Source organism: Helicoverpa zea, chromosome 4, assembly GCF_022581195.2.
Source record: "Helicoverpa zea isolate HzStark_Cry1AcR chromosome 4, ilHelZeax1.1, whole genome shotgun sequence".
Classification (NCBI taxonomy): Eukaryota; Metazoa; Arthropoda; class Insecta; order Lepidoptera; family Noctuidae; genus Helicoverpa; species Helicoverpa zea.
Window position 1 is genome coordinate 6,963,326 of NC_061455.1, and position 19,142 is coordinate 6,982,467.

The 19,142-nt window shown below is 32.9% G+C and overlaps 3 protein-coding genes across 4 annotated transcripts; 2 read left to right on the forward strand and 1 right to left on the reverse strand.

Moving 5' to 3' along the window:
- Window positions 1-44: 44 nt before the first annotated feature.
- LOC124629714 (UDP-galactose transporter senju) lies at window positions 45-5,820 on the forward strand. The gene is made up of 4 exons (XM_047163228.1): window positions 45-368; window positions 2,915-3,038; window positions 3,939-4,122; window positions 4,599-5,820. Exons 1-4 carry the CDS (start codon window positions 287-289, stop codon window positions 5,241-5,243), a joined length of 1,035 nt encoding a protein of 344 aa, XP_047019184.1. The 5' UTR covers window positions 45-286; the 3' UTR covers window positions 5,244-5,820.
- Window positions 5,821-7,624: 1,804 nt separating this feature from the next.
- Window positions 7,625-10,600, reverse strand: LOC124629716 (5'-AMP-activated protein kinase subunit beta-1). Of its 2 annotated transcripts, none has more exons than XM_047163231.1 (5): window positions 10,182-10,600; window positions 9,961-10,107; window positions 8,675-8,806; window positions 8,492-8,590; window positions 7,625-8,401 (listed from the first exon to the last, which is right to left on the reverse strand). In XM_047163231.1, exons 1-5 carry the CDS (start codon window positions 10,500-10,502, stop codon window positions 8,255-8,257), a joined length of 846 nt encoding a protein of 281 aa, XP_047019187.1. In that variant the 5' UTR covers window positions 10,503-10,600; the 3' UTR covers window positions 7,625-8,254. The 2 variants fall into 2 exon arrangements, with proteins under 2 accessions (XP_047019187.1, XP_047019186.1); XM_047163230.1 differs by having other exon boundaries at window positions 8,675-8,809.
- Window positions 10,601-10,747: 147 nt separating this feature from the next.
- LOC124629712 (proton-coupled amino acid transporter-like protein pathetic) lies at window positions 10,748-18,837 on the forward strand. The gene is made up of 6 exons (XM_047163225.1): window positions 10,748-11,313; window positions 11,540-11,717; window positions 13,090-13,447; window positions 15,940-16,115; window positions 16,412-16,584; window positions 16,947-18,837. Exons 1-6 carry the CDS (start codon window positions 11,052-11,054, stop codon window positions 17,177-17,179), a joined length of 1,380 nt encoding a protein of 459 aa, XP_047019181.1. The 5' UTR covers window positions 10,748-11,051; the 3' UTR covers window positions 17,180-18,837.
- The last annotated feature ends 305 nt before the right edge of the window (window positions 18,838-19,142 follow it).

Genomic DNA, 19,142 nt, shown 5'->3' on the forward strand with positions numbered 1-19,142 from the left:
GGTCGACTAGTTTGACATGACATTGATTGAACTGACACCTGACACTGACTTAATGAATACTGAATTTAACTGAATATTTATTTTATTTGTGCAACTGCAAGGCACGCAAATTATTGTGGTTGATTGAGAACCGAATGTGCGATGCCAATAAATATTGAATTACACCGGGTGGATAAGAAGATTTAATGGATTTCTAATGAACGTTACTGCTTTCAGTGTTCATGTTAAATGAGCTCGTAATAGCGCTCCAAATTCACTCATAAGTCTACAGAATTTCGAATAGAAAATGCAACAATGTTCTAATTTGTTTCCCAATAAAGAGGCATTTATTATTTTCGCCCTTTATATAATTCTCTTCGTGTTCCAAGGTAAGAAATTATTACAATTTTCCAATTTTCATTTTCGTATAATAGGTAAAAATACTTGTTAACTTTAGACCTTATTATACAAAAAATGTAACATAAATACTATCAAACGTTAATAACTATCTTACGTACTTTGTTTAATGAAACGAAATCGTCATCAAACCAAATCTAAAACTCTTTATTCTGAAGAAAATGTAATACTAACAAAATCTGTCTGAAAATGAAAATGAAAATCTAAAGTTATATTTATGCAGCTGAGAATAAACTCCTTGTGTCCAATGTTTGCTTGAGCATTCCAAGCTGAAGTTGCTCCACCAATTATTTTAAAGTGCAGATATTGTTATTAAAAATAATGTAGGAAAGTAGATAAATTATATTGTTCAATTTCAAAACATGTGTACAGTTACCATATTATAATTATAATGTATGGATATGCAGTGCAATAAACTATAGCAGGAAAATGAACTGCTATGTAGATAACAAAATTCTACAATTCTGAATTGCTGTAACTGTTGATAAGAAGCAATTGATTTGTTCCATAACATTGTTCATTACAGTTTGGATATAAACTTGAATACCAATTAATCCCCACATTGATTTTGATAGTGAAACAAACTTTTGAATGAATTAAATATGTTTTTAAAACCTTATGTCATCATCATCAGCATTATTAGATGCTAGGCACAGGCCTTCTCTCAAATTGAGATGGATGGAGCATTAATCACCACGCTTGCACAATGCGGGTTGGTGCTATCAGACTTTATAGTCCAGATTTCCTCAAGATGTTTTTCTTCACCTTTAATCAGCTACTAGTGGCTGAGATATACTTACAAAGTACATACAAACTCCGAAAAGTATTGGTACTAGCTTGACCTGGAATGGAATCCACAAATATTTCATAATTCAAGTTATCTACATAATATTAATCATAATAGATAAATGTTGTTTGGTTTTCTATCAGATGATTCATTCAATTGTAGCAAGCAAGCAACAATTTGCTAGGCACAGTTCGTAATTTGGAGGAGATCTGGAGTCTAAACTAAGACAAAGTTTGCATCTTAGAACTTCAGGTCCCCCGTTATCTTCCTCAGAGCCTTTTTCCCAAACTATGTTGGGGTTGGCTACCAGTCTAACCGGATGTAGCTGAGTACCAGTGCTTTACAAGGAGCGACTGCCCTATCTGACCCCCTCAACCCAGTTACCCGGGCAACCCAACACCCCTTGGTTAGACTGGTGTCAGACTTACTGGTTTCTGACTACCTGTAATGACTGCCAAGGATGTTCAATGACAGCCGGGACCTACAGTTTAACGTGCCATCCGAAACACGGCCAATGGTGTCTAAGATATATTTAGAAAGTACATACAAACTTTGAAAAGTTGCATTGGACTTGCCTGACCTGGAATCGAACCCGTGCCCTCATACTCGAGAGGTTGGTTCTTTGCCCACTAGGCCACCACGACTTCAGGTCCCCCATTACATGAGTAATAATAGGTTCACAATATAGTCAACATAGTTTAGAAACACAACTTTGTGTTGACTCAAGAAAACGTGTGTATGTGTGTGTGGGTGTTTCAACAGGTGTAAACAGGCTATGAAAATCTGTTTTATATTAACACCTCAAGGAGTTTTTCAGTTTGTAAAGAGTTTAGACTAAGAAATAATTTAGTTATTTTATTTCTACATTCGGTTTTTAGGCAATTTGATATGCTAAGAAATTTGTTGATTTTTTTATAAATGACTGATACTTATATGAATAAATAATACTTTTACTTTCAAGGGTATCTTGTATTTACTCAGCTCTGAAAACAATAGGCAGTCTTACCTATTATGTACACTTGCATCAAAGGCACAACAATCAAGCATGATAGTAAATGTTTTGAGTTTAAAGGCTCGAGCAGACCGGATGCGTATGCGTAACCACGTCGTAGTCACGCGCGTAGTTACGGCGTAACCATGAGTTGTAATGTATGGAAATGTATGAGACAGGCCACACCGCTTGCGTAACGTAGACACGCGCGTCGTTACGCAAGCGGTGTGGCCTGTCTCATACATTTGCATACATTACAACTCATGGTTACGCCGTAACTACGCGCGTGACTACGCTTACGTCTACGCATACGCATCCGGTCTGCTGGAGCCTTAATACTTCAACAATGGACTATGCCACATGTTCAGTTTTCCAGTTTAGAGTTGCTTACTGATGGAACCATACATGTGCCTACACTAGCATCTTATTCTGCTACCCAAAAAAATCTCCTAATGTTTGATTCCTAAATGTAAAAAAAACCTGTTTGTAACATAAAATTTTAAATGAATAAACCTGAATCAAAACAAAGGAATTCACATTAGTATTTCTCGTATTTTTGAAGAGCAAATATATGTATAAACTTCAAATTGAATCATAAATCAATTTTAAAACGAGATAAGCCTGCATGTCATAAAACTAAAGGTGATTCATACTGTTGCCACCTCAACATTATCAAAAGTTAATTATAATTACTTGGTTGATAATATTTTTTACTAACACCTTTTTCCTTTTGCTTCCAGGTGTGTTCGTAACAGCATCAAAGACAGAAAATGGTGGATATGACTACAACACAACACTTGTGGTTTTCCTATCGGAACTCCTCAAATTATGTGCATCAGCATTTCTGTACACCTATAGAAGAGAGTAAGTAACTATGGCTATATATTGGAATAAAAGTTACTACCAATAGTACCAATTAACCTTACATAATTTTCAATGGTATTTACCCAATTACTTACGCGCCACTCGTTACGATTCTATGCAATAAAATTTGTACCTGCCTCGAGAAATTAAAAATTTTGCTAAATAAATTCCATATTATATAAAATACGTTAAAGGAAACCTGTTCGTCTATTTTTACACCTATAACTACTTAATGTGTAATAGGTCCTCTCAAAATATTAATAATAGATCATGTTTTAGGCATTCACTTTCCTGTTTAGCTAGAATGCAAATCAGCAAAAAAACTATACAGCAAAGGTTAGCAATGTCGAGATCAATGCCAATAGCTTTTAGACGTAAAATCTAGCCGGCAGTTACATATTTGAATAAAATATATCTAGAATGTGTGTCTAGCCAAGTTTCATCTAAATCCGTTCAGCCATTTTCGAGTCAAGAAGTTCCAAACAAGCATACACACACTCACGTATTTTCTCTTTTGTAATATTAGTTTGATTTTTAACTGAAACCTACAGGAAAATGCCTGTCTGATTTTCAGATGTAAGCATGTAAACACTACATGCGATTGTATATTATTACTCCAACGGCACCTACCCAGTTAGCAAATCTCAACTATATTAATTTTTACAGCCTGTTTTTGCTACAGAATGATTATAATATCACCTTGACATTTTGACGCTTCCATAGTATTTTTATTATAACGAATTGTAATTTATTATTGCATAATATTTAGTTTTTTTTTTACAGTTTTTTCACGAATCAGACTTGACGGCCAAGATTCCTCTAAACTAAATCGTTATTTTGTATCGAAATCGCACCTATTTGTGTACCTATTTTGTTCTAATGTTTTTTTATGTATTTCAGCAATAAACCGCATATATTCCGAGCCATCGCCATAAACTACAAACTACTGCTCCTGTACTTCATACCGTCATTGTTGTATTGTTTCTATAACAATTTGGCGTTCATTAATTTGTCACATTACGACCCCACGTCGTACTACATACTGCTGCAGTTCCGGGTAGTGTTAACTGCGCTATTATTTCAGGTATGTTCACTATTTAAAATAGGATTAGAATTGTGCGAACCTTGGTAACAAATACATATATCATACATGCATAGCAATACAACAACTATAAATGCGGAAATGAGTTTGTTGTTTACACTTTCACGGTAAAATCGCTAGTACATAGTCCTTATTACCTTTTCTCTTTCAAGCATGCTCTTCATAAATAGCTAAATGCGAAAACATGTAACTAATTGGTTAATAGGTTTTTGTTAGCTGTTAATACCTACTCTGTTTTCCGATTATATTAAAATAAATAAATAATTAGATGAAATTAGCCTTGGAGATTGGCTAGGCTTTTCATAAGGCTTTGGGCCGTAGTTCATTCGGACGCGAGCATAAATATTTTAAAGCATCCTCCTTGGCAAAAAGAACTTTTTTACGCGTAATTTGACATCGCGAACGAAATAACAAGTTACTAAGGACTTGTTAATAATGAAGAATGTTTTCTTTTTCAGTTCCTTTTCAAGAGAAAGCTAGCTTTCATGCAATGGATCTCACTAGGCATATTAACCGTGGGATGTATGATCAAGAACTTCGATGCAGCTTCAATACAATCCAAAGGCGACTCGGATCTCTGGTCACAGCTATTCAACATTTATTTCGTATCTATTAATTTCCAGAATTTCTGCTCATGTCTGGCTGGTACATATAACGAATATTTGTTAAAAACTAAAGGCTCGAATGTCGACATGTTCCTACAAAATGTTTTTATGTATTTGGATTCGGTTATTTGCAATTTCTTCATTCTAATGTTCAAAGGCGAATTAGGCACGATATTCGATGACTTTGGTTCACTTGCTGATACTTTTGTAGTACTTATCACAGTAAATAGTGCTGTGGTAGGTATAGTTACTAGTTTCTTCTTGAAAAATTTAAACTCTATTTTAAAAACATACGCGAGCGCTTTGGAATTGGTTATAACGGCTGTAGTTTGCTATATACTATTTAATATTGTGATAACTGCTTTCACAGTGATATCAATATGTCTAGTCAGTATTGCTGTCGCTATGTATTTTAAAAATCCAGTTAGTAATGTCAACATGAATTTAGCTGATGGCAAAGATAAGGAACCCCTTATAGAAGTTACAACAAATAACTGAATCGATAGATTGTAGGTAGTTGATTCTAATGACATTCTGTATTATAGTTTCTTATGAATTTTCATGATTATAATAAATAATAAAAATATACGTGTATGCGTATGCTGTAGTTTAAGGAACAAAAATCTGGTGACGATAAGCTGAAATTGCCAAATATAGATGCGACTCGGAACAACACAGAAACCCTTTTGGGTATCAGCAATAGGTATATTGTAGGGCATTGGGCGTCATGTGCTTTTCTGTGCTCGGAAGTTAGTGATGAACTGCCATTAAGTTTGGTGAGAACTGTACATCATACCCCATTGTGTGCTCGATGTTGCTATGTAACTTTTGTGAGTATATCATTGCTGATTATAGGTATTCATTATAACAGCAATATTAACATCACATATATAGTTTAGATGCCATATTACAATGTGGATCATTATTTGGTCATTAAAAGTATTAAGTTAGTATTAGTACCTACTAAGGCTACTAAGATTTATGGCTGTAAGCCAGATTCTATGCATAAAAACCAAACATTACCAAATAGACAATATTAATTCTTTGATTTATTGTAATAATATCTTTCAAAATACTTGTTGTTTATTGTTGTTCTTTAATTCCATTATCAACCTTATGGCATAGACAATAAGGTTGAACAAATTTTATCCTTATTTTCATTCTGGAATGCAACTATGATACTTATCATAAAGACGCTTTCCTAAATATCACTAAGTCTCGATGTAAAGTATACTCGTATTATACTGTACTGCAATTTTATTTTCGCATTTCATATAACTTAAATTTAGGTAGGCCTCAAAGCAGTTATTTGAGTGTATAATTTATGTTATACGTTGTTAATGATAAAGGTGCAAAATGTTTTATTTTGTTAATAAAGATAAATAGAAGTTTAAGAAAAACTTAAAGCCAAGGGATTTAAAGATTTTTGTTAACCATTAGATAGCCATAACATTGAATCTCGTAATACGAAACGTTCTACTAGACATAATAGGTGCAAATATGTATGTATCAGATACTTTTGTTATTAGAATTCTCAGAGAAATTCTAAGCTAAATGTAAATTCAAAAAACCATAAATGCTCTTGCGATCGGACACATCCGTTAATTTTAAATTACGGCTTACCATAAAGCCAGTTGCGCATAGAAGCCAGAATAATAATGGCCATAGCCAAAACAGATTGATTTAAAAACATTAAAGTTGATGGCTTTACAATACTCATTGAAGTGACAATTATCGAAATATGAATGTGATTACATAGGTCATGATTTTTATAGATTTATGATTTGCTAGACAGTGGCAAACATGAACCTTAAAATGCACATTGTCTATGTATATAATCAATAAAATACTCTTTGACATCTTTGGCTCTATTCTGTATTATACTAAGTAATATTGTCACATACAGTTCTTTGATATAGCAAGCAAAGAACAATGTCAGGTTTCGGCCCACGCAATCAACTTTTAAAACTGAATTCTCACGGACACAAAGTTCTTTACTACAACAATTTACATATAAAATACTAACTTCTTATAAAATATTTAATTGTTATCTAGAACTTTTCCAAAAAAAAATATCATGTTAATAAGTAATTATTTTGTTTACCGAGTTCAGGTTTTTCGTTTGAATAATTTGGTTTTGAGAAGTTCAATGCAAAAGTGGAAAACATAGAAAAGCTTCTGACATTAAACTACACAAAAAACTGTAAGAATTTTCACTGTACATGAAATATTTTTATTGAGCCTAAGTTACTATGGACATCTGACATTGTTCTTTGAGATACTATTATTGACATTGATTTAAGGGCATTGTTACTCTTTGTAACTGCTTATTAGTTTATGTATCTGCATTTAAACCATTAATATACAAGAAAGATTACTATTTTATTCTATTTTAAATATGATATTTTGAACAAGCATGTAATAACTTACGATTATTTTATACATCAATCACAATCCCCCTGTCACAGAATGGGTTCAGCTATTACCTCGACTAAGTTCTAGCTAAATTAAGGGTTACGGCTGACAACATTTTGTAATAAGAAGTACTACTATATGGAAATCAAAAGTGTTTACATGTACCTTTTTCTAAAAAAACCCAAAGAGCTACTAAGTTTAAATCTCAACTTCTATGTCAATGGTGATTAATGTACTCGAAAGGTTTCTTTAATTATAATTAAGTTTTTCATTATATTCTAAGGCTCTACACCACTCATTAAGTACCTAAATAAATCAAATCTATTGTGCCACTTCTTTTTATCAAGATTAGCAGCATCACAGAAATCTACAATAACTTAAGATTAAGTATGTAATGTACATAGTCATTTTAAACTGTCAAACTGCAATAAAAGCTTGAAGTTACAAATGAAATAAAATACAAATTTTATATAGACCTTTTATTTACACACTAATGTTTACATAATTACCTTTGCAAAGCACATTAAATTTATACCTAACTAATAGTTACAATCACAACAAGTCAATAATAATTTAAAACAAGTAGTACATTATCACATCTGGCTGCACTTAGAAATATGTAATAATATTTATATAAATGATTTGTCAAACTGTTGTCTATCACAACTACACTCTTGACTTGATCTTATATACACATACAGTAAGTAACCATTGTATTCATCATAATATGTATTTGAAACTTCTGGATCAAAGTAACTGGGTCCCACACTATTGTTATTTCCCATTAAGGCCATAGTTCTGAGTTACTAACTCGCAAACAGTATTAACTAACAAACATAACAAAATAATTATAATACTAAAACTTTGAAGGTTGCCATTCAAAACCAAGATTTGTATCTACATCATTATTTCAACTGGAAGCATTTAGTGCCAAATATTAGCTGGTTAACATTAAACTTAGTATGTAAAAAGTACTTTGAAGATTTAAGAATGCAATTTTGCGGGCAAGTGAATAATTATTATGCAATGGTAAATTGAATACTGAAATTATGTGGCTTGTGAATAATATAATACCTCAGATCACAAGTTTAAAATTATATGGGCTTGTACAGTAGTGTGGTAACATACTTCTTCCTGTATCTGTGTGTCGCTGATAATACCATAACACCGTCTTTGATAGACAATGCATACAGGTGATTCAACATCACATGATTTGGTTCTGGTAACAAAGTTGGTTCACACTGGAAAAGATTAATTAGAATATCAGCATATGAATTATTGAATTCAAACACAGCATATGAAAATATTCTTCATAAATTACAAGTACTTACTGATAGTGGAGTATCTTTATTCAATATTACTTGTAAAAGGTGAGGTGGTAGAATAGGTGGACCTGAAACTTTTTCCCATGGTTTGGACTGTGGTATCTCCTAAAAACAAAATAAACAAAAAATATTTAGAATAAAATTATTTTAGAAGAAATATAATATTTTCAAGTCAATTTTGCTACAAACCTGAGAATATTCTGTTTGGGCACTGCTGTGAATCCCTTCACTATCCTTTGCAAGTGCTTGGAAAACCTCAAAATCTGACATTTTTACTGTAACCAAATTATTTTTACTACCCATTCCATTATCCACTACCTTCTGCTGTAACAAAATTAGTGTATGCCTTAATATACTTGAACATTTTTGATTAAGTACTGTTAGATATGAATTACTTATGTTTATTATAGTTCGGCCGTTCAGAGAATGCGTTCCTGACACATCGCGATTGAACTGACGACGTAACTTTGTAATGGCGTTGCAGTTACGATAAAAATTTTTTGCTGATTGTTTACCGTTTTAACAATTGATGAAATAAATTTAAAACAACATTATTATATCAATAATCAATGAATGTTATAATTTTGGTCCAAACTGAGTGTCAAATAACTTGGTAAACAATATTTTTCTAAATCTATACTGCGCAATTACAAGGTTATGTCAGCGCTTTATATTTGTAGTGCTGTGCTAAAAATAACAGGCAAGTATCGTAATCAGTTCTTTTACAGTTATACTTATATTATAAAATAAAAGATTTGTTTTTCTTTTTTAAAATTTGAAAATAATGGACTATAAGATAACTTTTATGAATTTAATACAGCTAATTTCAGCTAATTATTAAAAGCTTATATTAGTATCTTAAGGTAACAAACTGCGTAAGTTAAAACTTCAATACCAATCTGTGTTTAATAATCTTAGCAAATTCGGATTTGTCTCACATAGCTTAATCTCATAGACACCAATAAGTAAGTAGTATAATATGTGCGCAGTCCTGTTTACTATATTATGTCTATGATATTATATATATGATATTATATGATATTATATTGATAATAATATAATTATACATGTAGGGGAAGATGATGATGAAGACACCACCTCCTCAAGCGAATCGGAGTCTGATTAATATTCTGTACGCACATTCAATTCAATGTACTTACTTTATTGCATAGAAATTGTAACTTTGTAACAAAGAATAAATAAAACAATTTTATTATATGAATATTACCTTTTTTTGGTTTCCACTTAAATAACTAAAATAAAAATTTAAATGATTCCGCCAATTTAAAACGAAAATAATCTTAAAATAATTTGGCGGTTCATTTTGGAGGAACGGTAACGAACTCAGTGTTATGTTGTGCCCATCACTAGTCGTGACTAACTGACAGGTGTCAGGAACGCATTCTCTGAACGGCCGAACTATAGATATAGTATACTAGACAATAGAATTACTAGTTTATGAAAATAAATCATACCACAGTAGGATCATGTCGCCATTCTCCATCAACAAAATACTTGTATTGATGTTCACCTTCAGGTAAATCAATTATCGTAACAAAGTCTCCATGGGACTTAACCATAGGAATTGTTTTCCAATCAGTGAATGTACCACTAATGTACACCTGGAAATAAACAAGAATTTTTATTAATATTTGCCGTTTAGAACCAGATATCGACCAAAACATTATTAACTTACTTGTTTTCCTCCTCCTTCCCATTTAAATACAGTTGGTAAAACTTTGACATCGTCAATAATCTTACTGCCTTCAGTCAATGTGTTCGACCTCTCGCGTGTACCACTGTATTCAACATCACTTTCAGGAACAGCCTTGGTATAATAGGGTGCACCATCTTCAATGTTATTTTCGTCATCTCGACCACTACGATCATCGTCAACCTTTTTATCAAATGTAAATGCTTCTCCTTCTTTAACTGGCGATGACGGTCCGACATCGGGTGCCTTCGTCACAGCATCTCTGTGCCATTCTTTGGGTTGGTTACTCCCCGCGTTTCCCATTGTTTTATGAAAATACTCCCCAAAAACCCTTTTTTACATGCAGGAAATCTTTTGCGACTTTGGTCAACAATCTGTCACTGCCATAAATTGACATTTGACATAATTTTACGTCATTTAATGTAAATAGAGCAGTGAAGCGATGGAGGTTTCTTATTTATGGTTTGTAGTGTTGATAACGTATAACAATTGGTTTTAATCGATTTATTTATTGTGGTTTTGTTCAGCATATCGAATACAGAAGTGTTCTGATCTCTTTCTCGTAAGCGTAAAGTGGTTGAAGAGGTTAATAAAAGACGGTATTGAATCTTATTTTCACATAGTGTTTGCACATTTACTCGATTACGTTTTGCTTTGCGATATAAAACCATCTCTAACGCTTGACGACATCACATCTTTTCTCTCTGGTTTGATTTTATTCAATAACTGTCAAGTCGAAATAGTCAATACAATACACTTCATTTCATTGTGATAAGGGCGACTGTAAAGCGTATGGCTCTGCGTGATAATATTTATTAAAGTACATATAAGCATAAAGTATAGAATAAAATAATGAACGATGAAAAGCAACCGCTTCTCACGGGACCCAGCAATTCAATTGATAGTATCGAACAGCCAGTAGAATTAGTGACAGCTCCAGTTGCAACTTCAGCTACTAGTGGCAAACCAAAAAGCGACTATCACCCAGCCGCGGAAAGACGGCTGGAGCATCCGACTTCCAACTTCGATACCTTAATCCACCTTCTAAAAGGAAACATAGGCACTGGCATACTGGCTATGCCAGATGCTTTTAAAAATGCTGGCCTCATAATTGGTAAGTGTTTACAATCTAAAAGTGTTGTATACAAATATCCATTGTTTCCGGATAATGAATAAAAGCCGGTTATTTGATATTTCATCAGTAAAAAATGATGATTACATTCCTATTTTTTATTTCATTAAATAAAGATTTTATTACTTTAAATTCAATCCCTCTCAAAATAAATATTGTATGTAAAAAAGTCTTAAAAGTGGCTAACAGATGATTTTCTCCTGTCCAGGTGTATTTGGTACATTACTCATGGGTACAATATGTACCCACTGCATGCATATGCTAATAAAGTGTGCACATGAGCTGTGCATCAGGAGTCAGAAGCCAGCTCTGGGTTTCTCTGAAGTAGTTGAAGATTCATTTGCACTAGGACCAATATCAGTGAGGCCATATGCTAAAACAATGAAGTAAGTGAATTTACTGTGTATTATATTTCCTATTTCACTAATATCTATGTGATAATAAAAACAAGAAAGTATAACTACAAATAATAACAATGGATTATCATTAGAAATGATAACTCCCAGATAACAAAGTCTTGATTTTTTGCCATGCCTTTTGAAATATTTTCTGCTAATAATACTCCATGTTTTCATCCTTATTAAATAAAAACAAGGCAGGTAGAACATAAAGTGCCTGATTATCAACATTATTTATTTCCAGTTATGTAAATGTCACAGTAGGAATTTAGAATCCAGTTAAAAATTTTATGTAAAGTGCTTTTATTCTTTGTTTTTATAATAATAAAACAGAGTTGTTTTTTTGTATTTTAAATTAAATATTCAATTAAATGTGCCTCACACATTTAAGATATACAAAGTATATTTATTACATGTATGCTATAATTTATGTTTCCTATACTAGTCCACTACAAATTACAGTTTAATCTTATCAGCTAACCGCACCATTTGCCAATTGCAATGTCAATCAATATGTGCCTATTGTATGATATGGCCTCACTCATCACAGTGACATATGGTATAAAATTACATTAATTTTGTGTCAAAAAAATATTTATCATTGGATAAGGAAGCACACACACAATTACAAAGGAAAAATCTTTATAGATAATTTCTCCTGTTTGATTTTCAAAAAAATGCAACAGATAATATTTATTAGGAACTTCTATTAGTTCATAGACATTGCACTCTGTATAATGAGCATACATCGAAAATTTCCTCTTTCTAGTAATTAGGTTTACTTGTTATCATTTAGGAATATTACTCACAAACAAATAAATGTCTGTCTTCATTATATTGATTAAGATGTGAACAGATTTACTGGCAAACAATAATGATGTTGATAACAGGCATGTTTTATGTAGTGTTCTTATCTATTTCACCTCAGTTAATTTATATTTTAATGAGTTCCAGTGGACATTACACAACCTGTCAAGATCACAACTCACAAGGGATTGTGTAATGGTTATCTCTCAGTCTGAGGGTTATCTTAACATTTGATATCTTTTTGTATGCTTAACTTACACATTTCATGTGGCTTTTGTTATGAATGGCACCTACTCTGGGTGGCTGAATAAGTCCATTAATCATGAAAGAACTAGAGATCTATGAAAAAGTATTAATTTTTTTAGCATAGAATATAAATAATTAATATAAACATAATATGTTTAGAATTATCTGATATATTCTGGCTTATGACCTATGCACTTGAGGTAATGTAGGTAGAGCATGTATGGCATGAGTTAATTAAATTAATATTGAGACTAAGTTTATAATATGTCATAATAAATAACACTGATGGCAATATATATTGTTTCAGGAATATTGTCAGTGTATTTTTGGTAATAACACAATTGGGATTTTGCTGTGTATACTTTTTATTTGTTGCAACTAACCTTCAAGATACAATGCATTTCTTTCATATAAATTTAAGTGTACATGCATACTTGGCTTTATTATTCCCGCCAATACTTGCCCTGGCTATGGTGAAGAACTTAAAGTACCTGACACCAGTGTCTCTGGTTGCCTCTATAATGACTGCTTGGGGCCTTGTGATAACATTTTACTATATACTTCAAGATTTGCCAGCTACAAATACGGTGGATGCATTTTCTAGCTGGCATCAATTACCTTTATATTTTGGCACGGCTATTTATGCATTTGAAGGAATAGGAGTGGTGAGTTTAATTTATTATAATGTATGTACTTATAATTGCATTTGTACCTCGTAAAGGAGTCCGACTGACTCTAAATTATAATTAAACATCGGATTCTATGCACTATCAAAATATATTATCAATGCTATATAATATGCCTTCCCGCTAAGACGAAAATAATACGATGTCCGCTTGTAAAATTGCGTATTGAATTAGTCTGCAGTGGTTATGTGTGGGTACGTAAGCGTATGTCAATGTGGTAATGAATACTTGTTAGGCCATCATGTCCAAGGATAATGCGGAGATGTTCTCTACCTTGGAACAAAATCAGAGTGTCCTCGTCCCAGGCAATTTGCGGCGATGAACCCTAGCGCTCGGTTCTGTTTCAAACCAGTCCATCAGTCAAACTATGCCTTGCAGTAGTCTTTCGTTTATTTATACCCACTTTAAGGTAGATGCGTACACAAAGTTTCAGCCTTTATAAAATAACGAAGGTCTGACAGTCGCGGGCTCTCGATCTGTAACGCACATTAAAAAAAATAATGAGATAGGTAACAAAAATACACTATTTTATTGTTATTTGTACTACATAGCTGACTGCAGCATCTGTTATCTTGATAACGATGTGTAAACCGTCTGTTATTTCTTCATTCAGTTTGTGCATATCCTCGAAATTTATATTAGAATGCATGCGATTATTAAGTCGGCGGAAGATATAGCTTCGTGCAAAATCTAATAAAAACCGATCAATAGGGACTAAGTACCGACTGTAAATAAAATTAGATTTATGAATAATCTTTACAAGCTGTAATATCGAAGAATAATATAATAATATCGATGAGCCCAAGTTCTATGAAAGTGACAAAACCACATTTAAACGAGTTCCCTTCGTTTCAATGCATTGCAACAACGGCACATCGGCGAAAGTGACGGTCATATAGAGCAGATCTAGATATTCACATTCACATGAATATTGGTTAACTAGGACTGGGTAATGTTGCGAGTGCGGTATTAAAATATGCCCGCTTGACCCTTCAACTTATATCGGACTTATGACGATCAAGTTCCTACCTAATTTGTTTCGATTCTATGTGAGAGATTCTGGGGTTTCTTCTCAACTTTAATTATTTTGGAAAACATGGCAGTTAAGCCTAGGAATGTGTGTCACGGTCAGTTACTTGTCCGACTAACATGTTTTCCTCCTAATCTGGGCCACATCGTTTGTTGCTCAACTGAATTTATTCATCGTCTGTCTGTCTTTGTTTGCCTGTCAAATAAGGACGTATCCTTTTAGAGCTTCAATTATTTAAAAATGCATAGGTGCCTAACTAGTTCGCAACTTATTGAACGTATTTCCTAGTGCAACTGCTAAAACAGATTAACACTACATCAAACACATAATACTGTTGATAAAACGATATGTGGCAATCGTCCTTTAACGCCCCATCAATTATTCTCGCTCTGGACCACTAAGTTTAATGTGTCATCGTTACTCATAATACATTTGCTACTTCTCTAACATACAATACGAAGATATTACGTCACTCAACTGTAATATTATGTAGTTGTACAGCTTGAACTAGTATTCCCGGATAGCTGGGACATCTTGACGTCACTTATGACACAATAAGACCTCGTTAAACGCAGAAAACATTTCCACATTTTATATGGATCCCGTGCACTTTTACCTCCCATGGCTACCTACGAGCCAGAAAAGATTGTACAGGGTCGTTGGGAATATAGTTCCTATTGGTACTAAATAGTCGTTTCATGATATGACCTTTCTTTGTTATTGTTATATTTGGTATAATAGATATCGATTTCGCTCTCTCTATTTTTCACAATATGTCTCCGATCTAGTCTTTTATTCCTAAAATTTAATATTGAATTAAGTATAAAATGAAAATGAGTTCGTGTTGATGAACTTAACTTCGTCAAGTGGGACATACATACACAAAATACGTGCCTACATAAAACCACTGCAGCTGGCGCCTAATAGACTGTTTGCTGGACGAATGAATAATACGTTATAGCAATTTGTTTTATTTAATCAAATGTTTATTTTTATGATGACATGCGTGTCTGTTATAATGCTTACGTAATGTCCCTCGTTTGTTTATTCAATCAATAATACATATTGCACAGCCACATGGACACAAAAACATTACTTTTTTGAATAAGTATTTAGACAGCCACATTTTTATCTGAGACAGCCAGCATAATTATAATGCTTCCACTTAATATTATGTGTTTGTCTTGGTAGGTATGTTTTTTTATGTACTAGCCGTTACCAGCTGTTCGATCTGACTCCTGAGGGAATGTCTTCCCTCGCCCGGATAAAAAGTGGCCTATGTCCTTTCTCAGGCTTTAAACAGTGGGGTACCTTCCATCTAAGGACATTCAGTAGTTTTAGCGTGAATGTCGGACAGAGTTACTTTCACATTAACAATATTAATAAAAAGTACCTACCATTATTTTGGAAGCCAAAATTAATAGCTAGATATCAATTGCAGATTTTACCGTTGGAAAATAACATGAAAACCCCAGAAGACTTTGGTGGCTGGAATGGTGTGCTCAATACTGGCATGGTGATAGTAGCCGCATTGTATACAGCTATCGGATTTTTTGGCTATTTGAAATACGGCGACCACGTACTCGGCAGTATAACGCTCAACTTGCCCAACACTTTGTAAGTATTCAGTTCATTATATAATCAATTTTATTTTTATATATTCTTTGAGTAATTATGAAGATAACCGTTGAAAGTAGATGACCTTTTGGATATCACGAGAGATTCCGTGTTTTACATTCTCACTATCTACCATGTTCCATACAACTGGTAAAATGGGACCCTATTGCTAAGACTTCGCTCTTCGTCACTAGGGTGTACGACCCGTGATATTAATTAAGGGGGTCTCCCTTACAAATGGCACGAAAGCCTCCGTTAATGTTAAAGGTATAAAGTTTTCTTATCTCTGTTTGCAGGTTAGCGCAAAGTGTTCGGGCAGTTATGGCAGCTTCGATTTTCTTATCGTATGGGCTACAGTTTTACGTACCGATGAATATTGTTTGGCCATATGTCAAATCAAAACTGACGTCAGAGCAGGCACTGAAACACGGTGAAGCAGTCACTCGGTTCGTGCTCATTTCTATAACGTGTAAGTTGAATTTGAATATAGATCATCGACACGGACCGTCTTGGTTAAAAGTCACAGTTTATCTCAGCATAGAAAAGATTAATAGGTATTGTTGTGCACTCACAGGCATGTCTGCCTGGTTCGAAGGTTATCTATGTTGGACCAAAACAATTGTTAGTCTCACTTCGAGGCTACACTATCTATATTATACTTCGTTTATAGTACTACTTTACACCTATCATTGTTATCAGACAAATATTGATTTTTACCTCAACATTATGTTGTGGGAAATATCATCAAATAAATATTGTCACATACAGTTATTGAGCTTCGTTATAAACATATTTGTATTTAGGTGACTAATGATACGTTATCGGTTACAGTTCTGGCGGCCGCTCTGATTCCCAATTTGAGTGGAATAATTTCTCTTGTGGGCGCATTCAGCAGTTCGGCACTCGCGCTAATCTTCCCGCCCGTCATAGAAATAATGACGTTCTGGCCTGACCAACTCGGACGGTACCAGTGGATGCTATATAAAGATATCTTCATCATCTTCTTCGGTTTTACAGGATTCGTATTCGGCACTTTCATCAACGTAAAAAATATATTTTTCTAAAAGAAATTAAAATTCAGTACCTACTTGACAAAAAATAATATAAACCAAAGAGTTTTGTAATATTGTATGTTGTTTTATATGATAATCATGACAATAATTGTGTGTAGTAAATGTTTAAAATATTTTGCTGTATGAAAATATAAACTTAGCTTTAGGTGTTGATTTATTGACAAGCTCAGCTTATTTTTAAACGTTTATTTTATATTGGACCTTTTTAGTATTGATCATCGTAGTATCCTTTTTAGTATCAGAAATATTGAAATGGGTATTATTTTAAACTTTTGATAGAGATGACATGGGCTTGTACTCATGCATAGATATATTGTTACCTATTATGTGTACATTAGCTCTAGTTTTTTGTATACGTACGATACGTATATATACCTAATATACCTACTGATATCAGCATACCAAAATATTACAATATTAGTAATTTACATTCCACTGTTACTTTCGGACAGTATAAATAAACCTTTGTTTTATGTTTTGGTATGTGAATAATGTGATCTTAGTACCTTCCTATTTTTTTATTTAATTATTAAATTATTTTTGTTAGATTATTCAAATCCTTGTTTAGTTGAATTAGTAATAAAATCTATTTAGAGCACCTAAGCAAAGAAATAAGATAAAGAATATAAAAATATGTACAGTATCGAATATTTTTGATCTTAAATGTTTAAAACTATAGTTAATATATTGAACGCATTTATAAATGGTGCTTGTGTATTCAATGTATTTGGTGTTATCAATGTATGCTCATAGGTTAAATGAATTTGTTGCTTAAAAATCCAGTTGATGTATGTCATTCTGGAAAAAAAAATTTGAGACCAGAAAAATGTTTTATGTGATAAGGACGCGCAGATGGAGCAGATAAATGTTAATGTTACAATAACCAGAAGCAGATTGATAAATTGTTCTTACTAGCAAGTCGCAAGTGCAATGTACCTAAATACAATGTTGTAAATAACAAATGCTATGTAGTTTAATACATCGTAACTAGAAAGAAAATAACTATATAGGCATATTTAACTTACATGCATGTATTCTTGGAAGCATTTGTTGTGTGTTATAATATGCTTTCTCGCTTTACAATTCGTTTTCTGCTTTCTGTTTGCATGAGACATAATACTTAGTTTTATTTCTACAAACATGTTGACTAAATAATAGCATTTAAAATAGTTAATGAAGCACATATTAATATAACATAAATTGATCACCGCAAAATATGATACAAATTAAATAATGATCTGTGTATATTCTCAGTTTATGATACTAATGATCTGTATAGAATCTATGAAAAAAGCCCACCGAGTTAGCTGTGCAGGTGGTGAGCGGAAATTTTTGACAAACGCTTAGGTCAAATTTAGGAAAAAGAGAAAGAGATTATTAAAAAATTAAATATTTTACAATCAAATCAGACGCTGTTGCTTTGCAACTTATTGACAGCTTTGCGCCGCAAAAAGCAACATATCTGTGGACGCGCCATTATGTTATTTTCTTTTTTTTGAGATACATTCCTCAAGGAAATTTTAGTTATAAAGCAGCAATATCAAAGCTAACAGTGCTGATCTGAACAGACTACTCAGTGGGTGTATAGTTTGCCTATTTTAGTGGTGATGTACTTATGTCAAAGAAAATATAGATAATGGTGCAAATTACAAATTGGTATTCTTTATATCCTACCTGAACCATATTATTCATGTGCGCTATTTAATAACGTATACCTTCAAGTTGCTAAATTGAGGTTTTCCAAGTTATTCCTGAGTAATCGGTAATTAATGATTACCTACTAATTTAAAGTAGTACATAGGTTTGTGCTGGAAAATTATGTGTTATTTCTACTGGTGATTTTAAAAAAATAAATTGAACGGCATAAAATGGAGCGTCAAACTGAGAGGTAGGTTCAATTTTGTAATTGTGCTGCCTCTACCAGTCTCTACCTACAATCATAGGGTTATTCCCG